Genomic DNA, 20,750 nt, shown 5'->3' with positions numbered 1-20,750 from the left:
AGTTGGGAATGGGGTTGGGTGGGAAAGGGAGATTGGAAGGAAGACAATGCCTTCCCAACTAGTCAAAAATAGCGCACACAGGTTCCATCACTTCAATTGGTCAAGTTCGTGACCGCTTTCTTGTTGATGCTTCCATTTCCGTCGGAGCAAGCACTCCGAATCACCCAGCATGTCCAGCTCCCGCCACGTACGTAGAGGCCGAGGCGTGCAGAATATCCCAATGCGAAACCGGTGTGATCAATGCAAAACTGGCGTAATGTGATTCCCCTCGATCGATATCCGTCTCATTCCTCGTCGCGTCTTTTTGTTTTCTCTGAGCAGGCCGTCACTTCGTCAAACCAGTCATGCTGACCGATGGCCTCAAGACTGGAGAACTCCGATGGCATGCAATCTCTTCCTCAGATCATTATACAAATTCATTATGCGTTGATGGTGGAGTTGATCGCCAGATGCATACCAAGGTCTTACCGAAGAAAATGACTGAACAAGATTGATGGTATCGCGTCGTGAAGTCGTAGCTTGTGAATTAGGGGATTCAATGACCTTGTAACATGTGGCCAATGCGCAAAATGATCGCCACCACCGCCCAAATATCCCTGGCTCGCGGTGCTGGTATGGCGCTGACTGTCTGCTGGCTCGCTAAAAATGAAAGGCTGGTGAAATATGGTCCAACGTCCTTGGGTCATCGCAGCATCCTAGCAGGGCCAGTGGGATGAATTTTGGGCTCCAAGGTCCAAGGCAGACCATTGACAAGTGGCATTTGTTCGGCGGCGGGCCTGATTGCGCGCGGCGACTGCTGCTGGACATTCTTATTGCTCGGGGATGCATTTGGCCTTGGAGGACCAGGCTCAACCTTGGATTTGGTATCTGTTCTTCCATGAGGAAAACTCGACTCTGAACTGTACTTGGGGGAAGGAGGCTTTCCTGGCGAGGAAGCCGATGTATTGGCAGAAGTGGGCGTTGCGGGCTGACTGCCGGATTTGTTGTTGGGCTTTCCAGGCTTGACCGAGAAGAAGAGTTCGTCCCTTCTTCTTATATAGTCGCGTGCCGAAGGAGAATTGTGATACAGGATCGGCTCAGGCACTCGAATTGAATTGGACTCGGCGGCCTCGGCAAAGGCGCGTTGATATGCGATCTCACCGTAGGGATCTTCTATGGGAGCAGACCTGTTGGCATACGCCACGTCTGGTCGATAGCCTCGTGCAACCCATGGGTGGTTGGGATCTCTCGGTGAAATATCGCGGAGGTGGTCGGCGCGCCTTTTGGTCATCGCTTTCCGCGGTTTCCTTTCCCCGTCTCTGCAAAGAGAGAGAGATGGTGATGACGATGACGACGACGATGATGACGATCACAGTGGGATGAGGTATCGGGGAGAGCGGGTAAATGTGTGTGAGAGTGTGGGTGAGACGGGGAAAGAGACGCCTTGGGGGGGGGAGGATGGCCGTTAGAAGGACGAACGGCGCTTCACAGATGAAGTGTCTGAGAAGGGTATTTTCCTTCTCTCTTGCTGTCTCTCTCTCACACACACACACTCTCTCTCTCTCTCGCGCGCGCGCTCGCTCTCTCTCACTCACTCACTCTCACACTCTCTCTCGGATTTGAGAGGAGGGGAAGCTGAGGGTTGGAAACGTGGACGATCCCGTGGGAACAAAAGGTCTTTCACCGAGTTTGAAGTTGGGTAAAACCTTAACTGGAACATGGGGGGATCCGGGGGAAGGAACACCGCCCAATTGGCTACCAAGCTACCCCCTAGGCGAGGAAGCTGCAGGTGGGTGCAGCAAGGGTGGGTGCAGCTGGCGCCAGAGGGAACTCCCTGTACTTGTTACTTCTAGGCACGCTACAGGTGGACCAGTGTGGACAGTACTGGGTAGTGGTGGCAGGTTCACCAGGGCTGCAACCATGGAGAATTTTCCCGCCTAACAGCACCCAGCAGCCCGACCCTACCTAGGTATTTGGGGGAAGTCAAGGGAAGCCCAGCACCAGCTCCAGCTGCACCAGCAACCACCTGACGGGGTCTGGCGAGACCACTGACAAGCCAGCGCGGAGCCCGGCCGCAAAGCCGCCCACCCACTGAAGTCCAAGCAGGAAAATAACCAGACGGCCTGGACGGGCTCACGGCTCACGGATCATTCGCTCCTTCTCTCCACCCACTCTGAGAGAACCAGCTTGCTCAACTGTTCTCGGATCGCTGCATGATGCCCTAAGGAAATGCACATCATCCTCGAGAGACAAACAACCGTAAGTAGGTATCTCTTCCAGTGTCTTGCATCCCTTCCCTCCCCCCACTTGGGCCTCTGAGAGATGGAGTTGCAATTTCATCATGAGATCCACCAAAAAGCCCACCCAAACAACCCCTTGGGCCTTGAGGGCATTGCAGGACATTGTTATTATTCACCGAAACGCACTGGCACCACTGGCTCGGATCAGCTTTCCCTGATGATACCGATGGCGCCGACATCATCAAAGATCGTCGGCCTTGTCGATAAAGAGACTTTTCCGCGCACGGCTGATCAGCGGCTGCTCCGACAGCGCGCGAACACGAAGCAGCACATGTCAAAAGTTTCAGCATCCCTTCGCCCATCTCGTATCTGACTGTGAGTTGGGTTACTCGACCACCAGAAGGTAACTGCCGTGTCTAACCCAGCCAGTGGGCGCTGCAGGAAATCGGGAAGGCAACCAGGTATCCTCGACTTATACCGACATATTGGGACCAATTGATGTGCCCGCCGGGTCCCTTTCCTGCTCGCTATTGAAAGTCGGCGTCGTCCTGGTTAACCCTGTTGGGAGTAACCGGCCAGGTGTGCTGCTCAACCAACCCGATGCGGCGGTTGTCGCCGTTCAAGACTACGACACACTTGACACAACGAAGTCGCCTTGGTGGCAAGAGATCAAACGTTAAAGCATGGTTGGTTGGGGGAAGTCCAGGGAGTCCAATGGCGCACGGTGTCCAAAATAAGAGCCTGTGTCTGACATCAAGACTGCTGCGTGCCGAGCACTCTCACCTGGAGAGCTCTCGCCACCTTGATTGAGTACCTCCGAGGGAACAGAACTGTTGTCTTCTCCGGAGGGTTGGACACCCGCAATACCTAACAAGGAGGTCTGGGAGGTGTCTACCCAGTAGGCCTTGGGCAAACCAGTCGGCATGCCTACCTACTACCCAGTAGTATACAAGTACCCAGTACCTAGGTACGCATGCCTATTCGCATGCCGCGGTTTACCTGGGAGCGATAGAGGGGGAACGCCCTGTCAGACAGCAGCGCATTTCCGAGTGGCCCATCGTGTGTTTAATATACTGCAGCTGTGATTGGGTCATCGGGGGTCCTTATCAGCTTGGGGCGGCCTAGTCCCTTGGGCCTTTGAGTCCAGCCAATGTGTGACGGCGGTGATGACATGGATATCCATACCATCAATCATCCAGGGTTTCTGGTCTCGCGACCAGACGACAGACTTCCTCACACAGCCTTCCGCGGGCAAATGCTTCTTGCCCTTTGCTCTCACATACTATTCTGTACCTACTATGTACTTGTACTCTCTGACCTCTTCGATGTTTTCCCCAGATATTCCCTCCCGGTGCCGCTGTTCGATTCCTTTGGTAGAACTTCGTCTCTTCAGACAAAGAACGGGCTGGCGCACACCTCTCTAGCTCGATCCCGCCGTGTCTTATCCCTCCCTTTTTTATCTGTTATCGTCCTCCCGCGATCATCCCACTCTTCACAAACCATCTCTCTCTCTTGTCTACCACTCACCTCCCACCCCACCTCCCACGTTTTCGACAGCCTCAACTCAAAAGGCCCATCTGGTTGCCTTTCGATCTGAAAGATCACCCAGTGCCTATCAGAGACCTCTCCCTGCGCCTCTGAGATCATCCTCGGTACCGAAAACGTGGTTGGAGCGTTCCGCGGGCAACTGATTGCCTTGTCATCAGCCGCAATTCCATTCCATTGTCGACACCGACATTAAGCGCATTCACAATCCTCTGCACCAACATTGTGGCGCAGAGATATCTCGGGAGCCATTGTACAACTGTGACCCACCCGCTTAATATACTTAATCGACCTGGCCTAACAACACGTTCCCGAGGCTCTCTTCTCTGCTCTGCTCCAGTCCGCGCCCAAAGAACAATCAACACGTCTGAATTCGAGCAAATGGCCACCAACTACACGACCCAGCCATATGCGATCCCCGATTACATGAGTCAACAACCATCCCCAGCTAGTTCGACGTCGCCCACCTCGCCTCGCATGCAGGACTACATTCAACAGCATGCGCCCAACCCCTACAAGCAACTGCGGCCGCTCAAGTCTCCCCTCTACGTACCGGCCGCGCTACGACCAACCGAACATTTTTGCACGCCCTCCCCCATGACCCCGCCCAAGAGTCTGCATGGATCGTTGGACAGTCTGCCGGAAGACGAAGGTCGGACAGCGAGTCCAGACCATCAATACGAGTTAGGCCTGGAGGCCTTTGACCCTGATTGGGTTCAGGAGGAGGAACTGGGTGAAGTTACAGGCCCGCCAACCAGAGAACATTGGAAGGTACGTCAAGGTTCAGTGTCACTCAGTCAATTTGGCGATGGCCGACCTCAATTCTCGGCACGGCTGCGTCAAGCCAATGCCACCTAGGACGTGCATTGAGACATACCGATGGATGCTAACACGTATATTCTACTCCAGCCCGACGAAGCTTCACCCACTTGTGACTCGCCACAATGTCGCTCCTCGTTCAGTCTGTTTGTCCGCAAACACCATTGTCGCCACTGTGGGCATATCTTCTGCTCCTCACACACCCCGTTCACGATTCCTCTCAACCAGTATGCCCAATTCCATCCCGATGGCGTACCCTCCAGAGCATGCGAGGTATGCCATCGGCAGTATCAACGCTGGGATACTGCCAGGTCCATCCGTCGCAAAAACAGCCAGAACAGCAAGGATGACTGCAGCAACGAGAGCGGCCCTCCGACGCCTCTCGCGGGACCGACAAGCCACCGAAGGATGGTTTCCAACGGCATTCGTACGGGCAAACCCGTCGAGGACGTCGCCAACAGCGTGCCCAAAGATTGGGCCTGGAGCACTTTCTGAGCGAATTTCTCGCCCAGCTGCCCGCCATCCGGGTGCCATTGGGGACTCCGGCGGAGTACTCCACCGATTTTATGCACGTGACACGGGCTCCACCGCTCGCCTACCGGAAGCCTTCCTTTGCAGGGAAACAGAGCCCTCGAGGCTGGAACCTCGGCGCATCGGCGCATCGGAGGGGCGCCGTCGCCGTTTGGGACAGCCCCGAGAGTCAGCGACTAATGGTGGCGTACTTACTCGATCGGTTATCTGCGGGTGTGACTAGTCCGTACCTGATCGGCCGTTGCCTGTCAGGCTGAAGGAGTGCCACTCCAGATGGCTGTGATGGCTTCCAGTCACGAGGTGCGAGTCTTTGTATATGTCAGATTAGGGTCCGCATTATCATATGATCGGAAAATTGTCCTCGCACACATCGACTGCCAGGCGAAGTGACAGAAGGCAGCCATGGATGTGTCCAGCCCACGCCGACAAAAAGCTGGACCCGGGAGACGATGCGACGCGCCATATGCCATGCCTACGTAAAGCGGTGTGGTTACACGACGCTAGACCGACAAGGGTCGGTGCAAAATATCCTACCCCGGAGCAGCGGAGCAGACGTCTGACCTGTGGGATTGTTCCGACTTAGTCATGCGCGATAAGTATAGACGACAAGGGAAGCGGGGAGGGGGAAAGGATCTCTGGTTTCCATTTTGAGGAGGGGGAAATACGAGTGCTCATGCACGCCCCGGCTGGGTCGACCTCTTTAGCGAGCCCGGTTTTTCTTGACGATTGCGATACCCAATGGCACTCTTCCCAACGGGAAAGGGCAAGGGAAAGGGGGGTTTTCTGTTCTGTTCTTCCTAGACTTATCAGGGATATTATTAGGGATAGCAGTACCCAGGCATCCTGGATAGATTATGGGGCGGGGCGGTTATTTGATGCGTTTTATACGTGGTATACCAGGTCGGTGCAGGCACATTGTCAAATTTTTTTTTTTTTTAATTTACTGTACGTCAATAGCAGTAACAAAGACAAAGACTGTTCTAGAAATGATTCATCTCTTGTTTCTCTCTGATTTCCTGATTTAAGACAGGCTCACGGCTTCACGTCTACGGTACGGAGTAGTATAGACCACACCAAGATGACGTCAGGCCTTTTGGACAGAATAGACCGTGGCGACTCTGAATGGGCCTGCAACAGGAGAATAGGCGGCGGGGGGACATCTGTCTGTCATATTCCACTTGATAGATCCGTTGAATGGAAGACAAGGATTCTGGCTTTGAAGGCAGGCGGTCGCGCGTTACATTCACCCCATTAGCTGCCCCAAATCCTCCGGCGGCCACCTCGTCTGTGCGAAGCTGATGCACCGCTTAATACTCTGCAGAAACTTCCGCGTCACCTCGTCACTCATGATATGCGCCTGTTTCCCGCTCGAGCTCTCATGCAGCTTCTCTCTTGCGGACCGTTCGTGGATACCAACCATGGTCACACCGATCGGCCATGCCGCCTTGCCGATCGACAAAGTAAGATACTCGTCGTTTGCCTCGACGTACCGTCTCTTCTGGGCGGAGCGCACAATCTTGCAGATCGGTTCAAGCAAGCTCGGGTCGAGGGATTGTTTCTCGAACTGCCGGAACAGAGGGGTGAGGTCTTTCAACACGACGAGATAGTTGTTGTACGCGGCTTTGCCGCTGGAGGATTGCTTGACCAACTCATCTCGTTCGGAGAGCGCCTGCGACCATTCGGTGAGTAAGAGCGTGAAGTAGGACGCAAGCTGGCGATAGAGGAATGCGTGTTCTTTTGTTCCCGGTTGAAGAGGAAGGGTTGAGGGCAGGAGCATGTCCTTTGCCGCGACGGGTTCTAATGTGGTTGGGATAGGTCCATTGCTCAGCTTTTGTGAAGTCGCCAGAGCGGTTTGGGTGAGAGCGTAGTAGCGCTTTAATCGTGCAGAGTGATCTTCGTCGAAGAGAGTAGCCGGTTCACCGAGTTCGCGGAGTTTGCTTCGTAGCTCGTCGTCGGGGATATCCTCCCCAGCTTCACCTGTACCTTCTTTCCCTTCGCCTGTTTTCCCGTCTTCAAGAGCTAGTTGGTCTGGTACCTCAGGCAGCCCAAGGCGTTTTCTTCGTTTCCTCTCCTCTTGCTGCTCCTCTTCTTCTCTCCTTCTCCTTGACTCCTCGGCCAGTTTCCGCAGTTTCTCCTCCCTACGCGCATTCCGTTCCTCTTCCTCCTCCTCGAGTTTTCGTTTCTTTGCGAGGCGTTCTTCCCGTTCGGCTGAGAGTTTGGCCTGTTCGACGAGGTAGGCGGCTTGTCTGGACGCTTCAAGGTCGGCGCGGCGGACGTATTTACTGGACGTTGTGGAAGTGGGAGAGTTGGGAGCTGGGGAGGGACTGGAAGGAGATTTTGAAGGCGGTGGTTTTGATTTGGCGATCTGGGCTGACATCAGGGATTTGAAGTCCATGTTGGGTGATTTTCGGGAGGGGTGTAGGGACAGAGAGAGTAGTCTTGTATGGCGAACTGCTTTCTGAAGCCGTGACGGTAGGCAGATGGAAATACTACGGAATATGCAGGAACCTGATCGTCTGTCCAAACTTTCCCCACAGTTTTGGGGCTAGTGAGGCCTCCATGGATCAGTAAAATCTTGCCCAGGGACATAAAATTCTCGAGGACTTCGACTTCTCAAGACTATTCTGTACCTCGAGCGCGAATGTGATCGCCGTTTATGAAGGTCCCTGAACATTCCGCATTTCTGAGTAACATCTGGTTGAGCTGCCCACAATCAATCCGCCTGTTTGCCGTGCCTAGACTGCATTGAGGCCCCTCAGCAACATAGAGCATTTTCCCGGTGGCCCGCACATTCGGGGGATGTCTCCAAAGAACAAAGCTCTATAACCTAATCAACAATCTCTATACAATACCTTGGAGATCACCCGTTTTGTGCGCATTGGAAGTGTCTCAACCCAGCCCGAGACAGCGCCAACTCTATGGGACGCTGCGTTGAGGTTTTCGAATGATGGATTTCGTCCTCACCAAGTCGGATGGCGTATTTCCCGTACCGAGGGAGAGGTAGGTAATGGAAGGGATCTTGGATGAGGCAGAACTGCTGGTACTGGGTAGGTGACGGCAGGGACGAGCCCACTCCATTGAGCCGCTGCTGTCAAGAGGATTGTTAGCAAGCCATCTTTATTCTGCGACAAATTCTGTCCTTACATCGATCAACCTGCCCTGGGACGGGCCAAGCACATTCATATATTGGGAGGTGAACATGCCCTGAACGCCGTCGATATGCTTTCACGGCGGCCAACATCAGAGGAGGAAGTGCGACGATAACTGCGATGATGCCAACAACAGTCTCGGCAGAAATATGCATCACAAATGGAGCACTGAAAGGTTATCTACGCAGAGTCTAGGAAGCAAATGGCAGACCTATGCATCTCTGCGAGGCGGGAATGCATATTTATGATGGTTCTTTCGCTGTCTCTGTTGGGTGAACCTCGACCACGAGATATATTCTTCTAGCCAAATCTATGCTAAGGGACGAAGATATTGGCTGTCGTCGGAAGTTTGGACTTCACCCACGCCACAATTAGCTCAGAGCTTCGCCGTTGAAGGACTGCAGACATGTTTCCGAGATCGCAAGGCTCCGCCTTCCAAAAAGGTCCCCCGTCGATTGGCAGAAGACCAGAAGTTCACTTGGACTCCTCAAGGACAGACGTACGAGGCTTTGACAATAAGAATGACGACGAGCATCCTTGCACCCTGTTCGGCGCCAACCTGGAGCTGCGGGAATGCTGTGATTGGAAAACGCCCAAAGTACATGGCCTAAGGGGGGCAAGGGGAGGCCATCATAGAGCATTATGGCCGGCCTACTTTCGTTGCTGGCCAGTCATTTGGAGACAAGAAGGAGTAGCCGACATTCGCCAAACCTGGATATGGCCAGCCAAGGAGGCCCCGGATCTCACCACCAGCCTCGTCCTTTCACCAACCTCACCTCCCACCTACCTCCCACCTCTCCTACAACATCCATGAACACATGATCGCGAGGCCATCCGCCCCATCGAACTTTCAGCATCAGCCAATCGAGTCCGATTTCATCCACGCAACATCATTGCTTGATTGCCATCGCTCCTCTCCCGGCCTTGCTCCAACACTCCACCGCATGCTATTATAACTGCTCACTTCTCAACCATGGCGGTCGCTGCATCCAGTCGAGCTGCATGCTTGAGTCTTCTGTCACGGAGTTGGACTATTCATTTCCAGCACCATCTTCATCATTTGGGGCAGTCACGCCCTCCCGGTCTCCCTAAACAGTCTGTGGTCACTTCTCCTTCTTCAGCCTTACTAATTGAGCAGCCGTACAGCAGTGGGATTTGATTTAGGGCAGAAGGAGACCGGTTCGTCATCTTCACTGCGCCTTATACCGCCCTACAGCCAACGACAAGTCGAAGATAAACTGCTCACAATGGGTCCAACCCCGTCAGCGCTGGCACTCAGAAACCCGCCCTTTCCAAACAGGACTGGTCCGAGCACCAGGTGACCATATACAACCTCTATGTGATTCAACGCCTGCCCTTAAAGAAAATCTGTGAACGACTCCGAGACCAATACTCTTTTCACTCCAGCATACCACAATATAAGCGGAAGCTCGAAGAATGGAGATATTCAAAAAATCTCAAAGCCTCGACCTGCAAAGCTCTCGGTATTAGATTGGAACAACGAAGCCTTACTGCCACAAACGCTATCACGGAAGTGAACGGCGTTCCTCTAAGCCCTCGAAGACTTTAGAGGGTTTTGAGGAGACATCATATTCCATCTCTGCAGCAGAAATTCGGTAGAGAGCAAAAGCCTTCCACCCCCGAAGGAATCTCTATCCACAGAGCTTTTACGAGCTCGTCGGCATTCTCAAGCATCCGGCTCCTCGGATTTTCGTTTCTTCAACAAGCACAACAACTTTGTGGATCCCTTCAACGTCCAACCCCAAATCCCCCAGGTGTCCTTTCCCATGATACGGCAATCAAAGTCCCACCAGGCGTCAACCATCTGTTGCAGCTAGACGCAGTCGGAAAGCCGACACAAGTTGCCGCGACAAAATTCCTCAATTAGTTTCCAATGCAGGAGCCTGACCACGTCCGCCACAACCTAATGTGTTGACACATCAAGCTGGAAACGTCGACCAGCCTCTACTACTCAGCTATGTCATATATCTTTGTGCAAACAATCACTTGGGTGACATCCACTTTGACCGCTTTGTGGACTCCCTTTTACGTGAGGGTAAGATGGATTCGCTCAAGCGTCTGGTTCACTTGGAGTCACTATGTATCTGGAGCTTCGAAGACCGGCTCCTCGTCTACGCGGCCAAGGAAAATAGGTATGACTTGGTAAACCTGCTAAAATATCGATGGGTCGGCCACAGCATATCTTCTCCGAGAATTTAAGTCGTTGCTACAGAAAATGCTCTTGGAGGCAATCAAGCACAGAAATGAAGCATTTTGCTTGAGACTCTTGCAAGAAAAGATCGGGAACGACGAGGGTCAAACGATCCACATTGATTGCCTTTCTGGTCAAGGGCTTCTGCAGTCAGCAGCGCAATATCTGCCCAGCGCCTTCCCACTTCCTCTTGCTCGGATGCCTGCCAGTGAGAAGACTCAACTTCTGCCGTTGGCCGTTCGGGCCGGGATCAATTGACCATGTTTCTTCTCTTCTGGCCGAAGGGGCGGACGTCAATGCCATGGTTGTCCAAGACGAAGACGAAGTAGGTTGGAATGCGCTTGACTACGCCATTGATAGGGAAGATTTTGCCTTGACACAGTTTCTGCTGCAAAATGGCGCTTGCCTTGATTCATATGAGAGAACACCATTTGGTTGGGATTTATCCAAGAAGTGTTTGCCTCCGTTGGTTCTCGCCGCCAAAGTGGGCAACCGGGACATCTGTAAGCTGTTGCTGCAGGCAGGTGCCGACGTGGATTCGAGTTCATACGGGCCAACTTTGCCCCCGGTCGACATGATGCCGACATAGATTTCGGTCGGTGTGCAAATCCCGTACAGACAGCCATATGGAGCAACCAAACCGGCGTCTTGGAATACCTCATCGAGCATGGTGCAAATATATCCGCTTCGAATGGCTGTGCAGCGCTTTTTTTTTTGCGGCACACATGGGTCGTCGTAAAGCTGTTGAGACCCTCCTTAAATATGGAGCAGATATAAACGAATATTCCGTCGTTGGGCGAACCCAAACTGCCTTGCAAGCAGCTTGCTTCAATGGAGATATCGGCATCATATCAATTTTGATTGACGCCCGCGCCAGGATCGACGACCCTGCTCGCGGCTATGGGGGCAGAACGGCACTACAATCTGCGGCCTGCAGTGGGAATACGGCGACCGTGACTTTCTTGCTGGAAATGGGTGCGGACGTCAACGCTCCCTGTGCTCAGACAGGTGGCCTCTCGGCTTTGCAAGCAGCTTTTCTCAGGAAAGAAGAGGAGCTGGTAGAACTCCTGCTACGGTGGGGCGCGAACGTCAATGGGAACATCTCCAGGGAAGATGGACGAAACGCAATAGTGGCAGCCGTCGAAGCAGATTCAGACTCGATATTCTGGCGTTTGATCGCAGCAGGTGCAGACGTTTCTCCCGTCGAAATGGAAGACGGCAGTTACTGTTGCCCTTTTATCACAACAACGCGACAGTATTCCATAGTATTCGTCCAGATGCTCCTTAATCTCGGAATCGACATCGACGTCCGCCTGAACTCTGGGTTTTCCCTCGCTGAAGAAGCTATACGGTCCATCAAGAAGGAAAGTCCGGCGATGGCGATTATAGGCACAATTCTCCAACACAGCTCTGCTGTCCGACTTTCTTGTTGCGGGGATCAAACACTCTTCATGAGGATGTGGAATGGGGTTGATCTCAGCTTCATTCGGACACTCGTAGACAGAGGGTTTTATATCAATACTACAACAGACGATAATGCGTTTTGGGAGAAACACCTGTACGAACCCCGGGCGTACAGATCATTCTTGCAAAAAAGCGTGTGCACATGGGAGTTTTGAGGCTGCTGGTCATCTTCTCTTGGGAGGTGCAGACCCGAACGGGCCTCCTGCTTCAGCTTGCGGGAATACGGCTCTTCAATTTGCAATCAAGAGTGGAAATCTTGACATTGTCAAGTTGCTCCTACGACATGGAGCAGACGTCAATGCGCCTGCCAGTGTTTACCGGGGGCGCACAGCTTTACAAGCGGCAAGTCAAGCTGGGAATTTACAAGTCGTGGAATTACTGCTAGATCATGGTGCGATTGTCAACACCGCGGCCGGCAAGCTGCCGCTATTCAGGGCTATATGCGAATTGCGCAGCTGCTTCTTGCGGCTGGAGCGGATGTCGGTCCCCCCGAAACAGAACTTGGGGGCAGAACAGCGATCAATGGGGCGGCTGAAATGGGCCGGTTGGACATGGTCAAGCTATTGCTCGATCATTATCAGCTCAAGGATGGTGAATCGCTCTCGGGTATCTGCGAGAAGGCCGCCGGGTACGCCAGGGATGAGGGTCATTGGGCTGTTGTGAAACTTCTGGAAACCTACCAGAGACTGCCTGGATCTCCTTGACGTGTTGCTTTGGGCGGGGTGTCCTTCTTTGTTTCGAATCATTTATGTACTTCTTCCAACTCGATACTGCTTCGGAGATCTTATCTGATACACCGGATCAAAACCACGGGCTCGCTCCTCTCTCCATCTGCCCCTGCGACGTCGGAGATGCTCATCCCAAGGCTACATACCCCGGAATCCACTGAGATTCCAGCGGAACCAGGGTCCAAATCACGGTACGCAGGATGTGGCACAACTACCCGAGTCCCGAACAAGGAGAGGTATAGACAACCAGGTGTGAACACCGAGCCGTCTTCTACGACTTTTACACTCTTACACTTTGATTCTTATACAGAATGGCGCAAGGCTGAAGGGGACAGATTCACATACGTACATGATACCCCAATATGATCATTTCAGAAAGGGGGAAGGAGTACTACTCCATATAGTATTACTACGTAGGGGAACAAGGAGAGATAGGATAAATCAAGACAGGTACTTAGGTGTTCAGGTAATGGTGGTGGTTGTGACGAATCTCACGATCCTATTTTTTTTTCGATTCCATAGCTCTCAACCAGGGCTTCAGGACTCCTCTCTGGTCCACAAAACTCAAACTCTCTTCACGTCTTGAAAACACGGAATAAGAAAAGAAAGCCATTCAATGATAATGGTGATGCGATTTCGAAAAGAATATAGTAATAGTAGGTGGGGGGGTATCTGTCCGTAAATGCTAGCGAGTAAGTAGTTCACAACGAGAACAACAATAGCGGATTACAACAACATCAAGAAACCAACTGGCAACCATCCAGCACAACATCTCGAATCTCCCCTTCTCAGGGGCCTTCGTCTCTCCCGATGACTCTCACTCTCTTCTCCTCTCATCTCCTCATCGATCGATGCATGGATAGATAGATAGTTAGTTGATAGATCCATATCGTTCGGGACTTCCCATTATCGTAGCTCGTCAGATCATTCGGCTCTTTGTTCCAAAATCTCGTAAAAAATGTCGAGTTAGTTTCCCTCTCTCGTGGCTCGGTACTCTCGCATCTCTTTCCGGGCAAATCTTGACTCCATATTTTCACACATGCAGACATAATCGCTTGCCGTAATTGAACATGTTGCAACAGTGAAACAGCAACCAGGGATGGCACATTGAAATAAATCTCTTTACCGGACCAACTTCGTTCCTGAACTGACCACCACAAACTCGACCTCCCGGCCCATCGACCGCCACCGCTCGATTCCACCGCTTACCAACCAGGGCTGCAAGTTCTTACACTGGCTCACATCGAAGAGTTTCAGTTTTTGACATCCCTCGACCACGCTCTGGACGCCAAGGCCAGTTACCCGTACACACCCTCGAACAGCGAGTTCGCGAAGGGAGGTTAAGTGGAGGCCGATTGACCGTAAGCTCGGATCGGAGACAGCGCTGCCGCAGAAGGAGAGGTTCAGGTGGGTTAGGTTCGGACAGCCCAGGGCAAGAACCTCGGTGGCTGTGTCGGAAAGCGCGCAGCAGAAGGACTGAAAGACACTAGTCAGCGAGCGACTCAACTACATTCATTGAAAAAGCCAACACTTACCAGGTCAAGCTGTCTCAGACCATTACCTGCCCCGTTGACGAGCCACACGATGCTCTGATCGCTGAGGTATGTGCAGTCGGCTAGACAGAGTCTTCTCAACCGTTCAAACTTCACATTGCCCCAGAACTGAAACCCGGCGTCTGTTATCGTCGTACAGCGAGTCAAGTCTATTGAAACGATCCGATTGTGGGCGTGTGTTGCGATATGCGCCATGGTTCGATCGGTGATGTGTTTGCAGTAGCTTAAAGTGATTGAGTTCAATTCTGGACATCCGATGACTGTCCCAGGGGGAGGTTGCTGTGGAGGAGCGTAGTTGCTAAGCTTGGTATTGAGTACAGGACGCTGCGAGTTGACTTTTGTGCGGCTGCTAGGTGCCTGAGGCTGTGCGGTCACGACCCAGCCAATTATTCTCGCTAGCAACGTGTCGCTGACTTTCCGGCAATTGCTCAAGTCGACTTCCTTGAGTCCGCGAGCCTTGTTTGCCATCTCCAGGATGGCCGGAGCAGTAACGTCCCAGACGCTCTTCATGCGCCAACCCTGGACATTGGCCCCGCATATGTTCACCAGAGCGGCGAAGCCTTCATCAGTAATATGAAAGCAGTTGCTGATGTCGATAAATCTAGGTCTGTCTCCTACAAAAGGGCAGATGCGGTTGATCAGTATGTCGTCCGTGACTTTCCGATTATAGCGTGCAAGGTCAAGGCAGTGTAGTAAATTAGGTGAATTATTGAGAACATTCTGCCAATGGAGGGAAACTCCCTGTAAAGACATCAACTCATGCAAGTCGAGGTATTCAAGAATCAGCGGCAGCAGTTTATCAGGGATTCTTCCGCGATTCAGCCCGCGACTGGACCTTGGTCGAGGTTTGGGTCGGCCGCCTGGAGAGAAGGGATCGGAAAACGGAAAGCTGCTGCTGCCTTTGTACTCGGAGGTGGGAGATGGTGTTCCAGATGCAGAACTCTTCGGGGATGGGCTGGCCGTGGTAGTAGGGGATGATCGAGGAGACCGGCGTCTCTGATCTTTTGATGGTTCATCTGGAGGCGGCGGAGCAAGTGACCCCCTCCTTGATCTTGATCTGACCTTTTCCAGACCTTCACTCAAGAAAGGATCGGGATCTGAAGGCTCAAGGGTATTGTTGGGTTCTTCTGTCTGAGCAGGCTGTGTAGAGCTACTGATTTCTGTGTCTGTAAACGTTACTCGGGGTCCATTGTGGACTTTCTTTTGTCTCCTCTCTTTCGAGTCTCCAATTTCAAGATCATGAATGTCAGGCGTCGCATCCGCTTCGTTCATAACAACGTCATTATCTGACGCGAGTCGCAATCGGTGCTTCGCCGTGTCCTCAATCTGCCGTAGGATACTCGGGGGACAGCGGTTCCAAAAATCCGCCAGCACATTTTCAGAGATCATCAAGCATTCAACTTGAGTTACCGATCGCACAGTAGCTGTCCGACGATCCGCTAACGACAGACTCACAACCTCGCCGAAGTACTGCCCTGGCCTGAGTCGGGCTTTTACCCGTGGTGTCCCCGGCACGCCATTAGGTTCGCCGGCCTTGTGTGGCTTAGGGATTGACACGTGCCTCTCGTCCAACACTTCAACCTCGCCGCGGACTATGAAATAGACCTCTCGGCCTCGGGTGTCTTGTTTGACGATGTCTGTAAATGGTGCGAAGCTTCTTGGCTGAGCACTGAGGCCGAGAAAATGAAGAATATCGGGAGGCAGAGAGGCAAACAACGGCAGCTCCTTCAAGGTAGCACGGATGTTGACGAGGCCATGTCCCAACGCACTGGCTGTTGACACCTCGTTCGTTCCTGGGCTGGGCGATTTGCGCCGCTTGCTTGAGCTAGTGACGCTTCCGTCACTGTCTCTCATGTAGACATCATCTCCAACCGTAGCCCTTGCCCTCTTGGACCCTCTTCTTTCGTGATTTGGGACATCTTCCGTACCGAGCAGCACCTGCCTCTTCTTCTTTTCTAGTTGCGTCAGTCGCTCCAATGCCTCGTCTCGAATGGCCTGTTCCACGTCTGGATATTTTGGTAGTATCTTTTTCAGATCCTCCTTCTTCAGCACCAGGACCATACACCTTGTTCGGGCGACCACTGTTGCGGTGCGAGGGCGTTCCATGAGGATTCCAATTTCTCCAAAGAAGGCGCCAGGCTTTAGTTCGGCAAAGGTGCTCTCACCGTCTCGAGACGTTACAGCGACAGCGCCCCGGACGAGCCAATACATTGCTTTAGCATCTTCGCCCTCGGTGATGATGTAGTCGTTGGTGTTGTGCAGCTGGGGTTTGAGGAGGAGGCCAATGTCAGCGAGGAAGTCATCTGAGGTGGACTGGAAGAGAGGAAAAGAGCGAATGCGTTCGATCAAGTCTAATGGCATTCCCTGAATCTGAGACGTTGCTAGGGGGGATTGTCTGGCAGGTCTCGACGGGTTGATCTTGGAGTCAAAACTGCGGACCAAGGAGACTTCTGCGGAGGGAGGGGCGGCCGTGCGGCCATGGTATGGCGACAATGCTCGTCCATGATGTCGTCGCATGATTGTTGGAGGGTTACTGAGTCTGAGCGCGTGTCCACGCGAAATGAACTGCTGCTCTTGATGGAATGCCCCTCATCCCATGTTTCTCACAAATACTGGTGCGACTCCCCCTCTTGACCGTGACTGCGCCTTCAGAAAATTGGAGACTAAGCCAAAGTCTCAGATAAAGAGTCGGTCTGCCAGATAGGTTTCTTGTTGGGCGCCAGGAGGAGGGTGTGTGAGTTCCTTGGCTTAGTAACGGTAGGGTCCAGAATGGCACGAGCTGGTCGGCACGGGTAGACGGGGAGGGTTCGACGAGGGTTTTCGCAGTCGCACGGTGACGACTTTGGATCGACGCCGGATTTTGGGGAAAGCGGTGGGTCGGCAAAGGCAGAATACCTAGGGACAGGTGGTCGTGGTGGAGTCTTGAAGCCAACAAAGCTCAACAAAGCTCAACACTGGTCCTGGGTCTCGCAGGAGGGAGTGAAATATGGATGCTTTGGAAAAAGCGTTGCAGGGAATTTGCGCATCCAAAGGAGGGTCTCAGGAATCCAGCGTTAGAAGCGAGCAAGGCAAAGAAGCAGAGGCGTGCAGCTGCAGCCCACAAGAGTCAAACCAGGGTCCCGTCTATCCAGCGAGGCCAGCAAGCACCAAGGTGGTGGGCGGTGGGCTGTGGGTGGCTGCCGTGGCGGGGAACAGCATATCCATCTTGGAGAAGGCCGCTAGACGATGTTTCGAGAACAGAGATGGAAGGATTGCATGACGCCGCCCACAGACAGCTTTGGGTAGAGGAAATTAGCACTCTGCCGCCCAAACTCTTCGTCTACATATCTACGCCCGAAACTGGGCTCATCTCCCTCCTGTTCTTTAGCCCACTAGCCTTTGGTGTGATTGCACTGGAGAATACTCCGAAATTATTGCTTCGTATTTATTATTGCTCTAGATCCCAAGTTGGTGACACGGCCGATGGGAAGGTGCTCACCTGGCAACCAGCATGGAGTCCTCTCACCGCATCAGAAAACAAAGAACATGATATAGATGTAGAGAACGCAATGCGGTGGAGAGAGAGAGAGAGCGACATGCGTCAACAGGGTCAGGGACCTATGGCGCAATCGCTACCGTCAGCCTGCCGATGGCAACTGAGACCGTTTAAGCACCAAGCTGAGAATCCTAAGCGATCCAACCATACGGGCATGTGTCTCCTGCTGGCAATTTCAGGGCTCAGGGACTGACTGTGCCTAAGTAAACAGCTAAAATGGACGAAGCCCACACCTGCACGGGCGCTGCCTGAAACCGCGAACTCCGTCTCCATCGGCCTTACCAAGCTGGAGGCGCTAGAGGGTCCCCGAGGGTCTTCCGGGCTTCAGTACCCGCGGGAACTGCCTCATCGCCTATTAGAACACGTCTAGAACATCGCCTGATTGCAATTGGATGCGAATCTGAGGCTCTAGCCCAAGTGCGTGTGTGGCTCCCGCCGTTCATTTACGTGATTTATTTCCCATCGATGCCATGAGATCGTGTTTTACATGTAAACCGGAGGCAACAGTCCCCTTCATCCCAAGCTAGTAGCCACCACATTCTCTTCAGCCAAATTCAAGGATAGGTGCCGGCCAACGTCACTCAGCGGCTGAGCCATTTCTCATCGACTGCACTGCGAGGTCCCGAGGTTTTTCATCGTGGTTGGTCGATAGCATCTGGTCAGCCCGGGACCAGGAAGTAGGTATGGAGGGCGTCGCTTGTTTTCTGGCAAGAGGCTAACCTCTCTGCCGATGCTGTTCTGGCGAATTCCGATCTCTGTCCGCTGTCCTCACCCCGAAATTTTTCTCTTCAGCCACGAGACGTAAGCCGGTGGGCTTCCTCGGAGTGACGCTGCCAGATCTTGCACGAGGCCGTACGCTAGGGACAATCTCAGCGCACTCCTTGCAGTTCGAGCAGCAGCAAAATGGTCCAGTCCCCTTTTCCAGCTGTAGATGCCGGCCAGTGTCATCCCAGCAATAACTGTACTGCCAAAGTCCCTCTGCCCGGTCGCAACATCGTCATCTCCTCTTGCGAAAAGGCGAGCTCTGGACAGATCAACCATCTCTTCTGTGACCATAAATAGTGTCGCCCAGCCAGTACAAATAGATCCGAATCGAACACCTTCTTTGATTCCACCGAGCATCGCATGGTAGTTTTTGGACTTTTGGTAGAGAAACCACCCTGTTTGGGTTGTCGGGAGACGATGCGCGTTTTCGGCTCGATATCGATATGCGCCCTTTGTAGCCCCTTGAGAAGCTCCCAAACTGAATCCGCAAGCAAAAGATGCCAACATTAAGGTGGGGGCGCGCAGAATCAATGGAATCGAGAGCCGTTCGTTTGGCCATCCTGTAAATCTGACCAATGCATCCTCCTCCTTTGTTTCCATCTTGCGCTCTGATTTCGGTGGCAACGTAGGGAGCGGAGGCTCTTTGGAGAGCACTCGGAGATTGTCTTTGTCGTCGTCTTGTGAGAACTTGAAGGGCCACATCTTGCATTCACGCCGTGTAAAGCTGCGGACGCCTGCAACTCCGAAGCTTTGCTCTCGCGGTCGATCTTATGGACGTCAACCCCAAGCTGCTCTCGAATTCAGCTTCACTGCTTTCAGCATGCTGGTCGTATTATTTACGATCAGATTGCGGCACACTGACAAGGATGGAATGGATTGGTCGATAGAAGAGCAGTCTAGGACCTATAACACGGGTTTGCAGCTTAAGGACGAAGCTTTGCCCAGCGAGTCGAGGTTAGTCGGGGGCTGGGCACGCATCGACGCTTAGTCTCGTCATGTGAAGCCGCTACCCCGCGTACAATCTCTGCCTGCAGCGCGCAAGGGCGCACAAGGGGCGCGTCAAGTCGCGCTTCACCCTGCGAAATTCCACAATCGGAATCCATGGGTGCGGAATAATTCTCAACTACACTGCTGCGTCCTCAATTGGGAGCTCGGTCAAACCCTGAAGCAGTTCCTTAGTCCTTCGGACCACGTTAAGGCCTAAATATCTCGCCGTTCAGGCTTCACTGCTCGAGAGGAATTGCAGCATCGAAAACGAGATGGCATTCATCTCTCAGGACCAACTGGCAGAACTGCCGACACCAGATATGATCACTCTACTCTTCAAGTGCCACAAGTCCACGACCGCACTGTCGGTTTTGCCAACTAGACCGTTTACCGAGATCAAAGCTCTCTTGCTCGCAGCCCTTGAATCACGCAACCTGAAAACATTACCCAACTCTAGTGCGCCTCTGCCAGATGACCCAGAAGAGTTGGAATTTGGCGTGTTAGCGGACAAGAAGGACCCCAGTAAAGGCTGGGTACCCATGGAAACCAAGGAGCCAGAGATAACTGGTCCTAAGGGTGCCAAAACGAAAGTTGGAGGAAGACCCTCCGTTCTCAATCAGCACCCGCTTGGGGCTGGGCTGGGCGATGGTGCCTGGATAGCATATCGACTGAAGGCGAAGCAGAAAGAACCACAAGTGAAAGTTGAAGATGACGAGAGTGGTACCCCAGACGTCGAGATAGACGAAGATCCTGGATTCGACGTTATCCTTCCAAGCTTTGAAGACGAGGCTGAGTGATTTTCGGGCCCCAACAGCTGGTGATACCAAGTAATCGCCAGCTACCGGGTACCGTTATGAATGACACAACGCAGCTCCGGGCTCATGCAATGCACCTTTACTGTACCGCCATCTGTACAATGAATGGGATCGAGACATTCTGCAGCTCAAGAAACATCGATGAATGGTTGAGCGCGGACCATGGCTTACTTTCTCGAGCGGCAAGTGTGCTGCAAGTCCAAGACAAAGTGGAAGCATGCAGCCTCTGGGGGCGCTGATATGTGGTATCATCCTCGGAAGACGGATTTCAGCCCCCAATGAGCTTATGCATCTAGTGAGGTCAAGGAATTGATAGTCATGATTTAGTCTTGCGAAGGGCTGGCCGAGCGAGGGCACACTTTCAGGGTCGATCGCAAAATGATGCGGCTTGCTGCTGTGAGTTGTGTGCTATATCTGGAAACTTGAAA

General features: G+C 52.9%; 7 protein-coding genes across 7 annotated transcripts; 3 read left to right on the top strand and 4 right to left on the bottom strand.

Annotated features, from left to right (window-relative positions):
- Positions 1-682: 682 nt before the first annotated feature.
- On the bottom strand, positions 683-1,270 carry A1O5_10497 (uncharacterized protein; the record flags this gene model as incomplete). Its single annotated transcript, XM_007751073.1, has 1 exon — positions 683-1,270. The coding sequence occupies one exon, from the start codon at positions 1,268-1,270 to the stop codon at positions 683-685; it is 588 nt and encodes a 195-aa protein (XP_007749263.1).
- A 2,875-nt stretch (positions 1,271-4,145) lies between these two features.
- Positions 4,146-5,078, top strand: A1O5_10496 (uncharacterized protein; the record flags this gene model as incomplete). The annotated part of the gene is made up of 2 exons (XM_007751072.1): positions 4,146-4,535; positions 4,674-5,078. The coding sequence occupies 2 exons, from the start codon at positions 4,146-4,148 to the stop codon at positions 5,076-5,078; spliced, it is 795 nt and encodes a 264-aa protein (XP_007749262.1).
- A 1,279-nt stretch (positions 5,079-6,357) lies between these two features.
- On the bottom strand, positions 6,358-7,509 carry A1O5_10495 (uncharacterized protein; the record flags this gene model as incomplete). Its single annotated transcript, XM_007751071.1, has 1 exon — positions 6,358-7,509. The coding sequence occupies one exon, from the start codon at positions 7,507-7,509 to the stop codon at positions 6,358-6,360; it is 1,152 nt and encodes a 383-aa protein (XP_007749261.1).
- A 3,691-nt stretch (positions 7,510-11,200) lies between these two features.
- A1O5_10494 (uncharacterized protein) lies at positions 11,201-12,602 on the top strand (the record flags this gene model as incomplete). Its single annotated transcript, XM_007751070.1, has 2 exons — positions 11,201-11,660; positions 12,127-12,602. The coding sequence occupies 2 exons, from the start codon at positions 11,201-11,203 to the stop codon at positions 12,600-12,602; spliced, it is 936 nt and encodes a 311-aa protein (XP_007749260.1).
- Positions 12,603-13,789: 1,187 nt separating this feature from the next.
- A1O5_10493 (uncharacterized protein) lies at positions 13,790-16,737 on the bottom strand (the record flags this gene model as incomplete). Its single annotated transcript, XM_007751069.1, has 2 exons — positions 13,790-14,143; positions 14,203-16,737. 2 exons carry the CDS (start codon positions 16,735-16,737, stop codon positions 13,790-13,792), a joined length of 2,889 nt encoding a protein of 962 aa, XP_007749259.1.
- Positions 16,738-18,523: 1,786 nt separating this feature from the next.
- On the bottom strand, positions 18,524-19,222 carry A1O5_10492 (uncharacterized protein; the record flags this gene model as incomplete). The annotated part of the gene is made up of 1 exon (XM_007751068.1): positions 18,524-19,222. One exon carries the CDS (start codon positions 19,220-19,222, stop codon positions 18,524-18,526), a length of 699 nt encoding a protein of 232 aa, XP_007749258.1.
- A 557-nt stretch (positions 19,223-19,779) lies between these two features.
- Positions 19,780-20,304, top strand: A1O5_10491 (uncharacterized protein; the record flags this gene model as incomplete). Its single annotated transcript, XM_007751067.1, has 1 exon — positions 19,780-20,304. One exon carries the CDS (start codon positions 19,780-19,782, stop codon positions 20,302-20,304), a length of 525 nt encoding a protein of 174 aa, XP_007749257.1.
- Between the last annotated feature and the right edge of the window lie 446 nt (positions 20,305-20,750).

Source organism: Cladophialophora psammophila (assembly GCF_000585535.1).
Source record: "Cladophialophora psammophila CBS 110553 chromosome Unknown aczJe-supercont1.20, whole genome shotgun sequence".
Lineage (NCBI taxonomy): Eukaryota > Fungi > Ascomycota > Eurotiomycetes > Chaetothyriales > Herpotrichiellaceae > Cladophialophora > Cladophialophora psammophila.
This window is presented reverse-complemented; position numbering and strand designations above follow the sequence as displayed.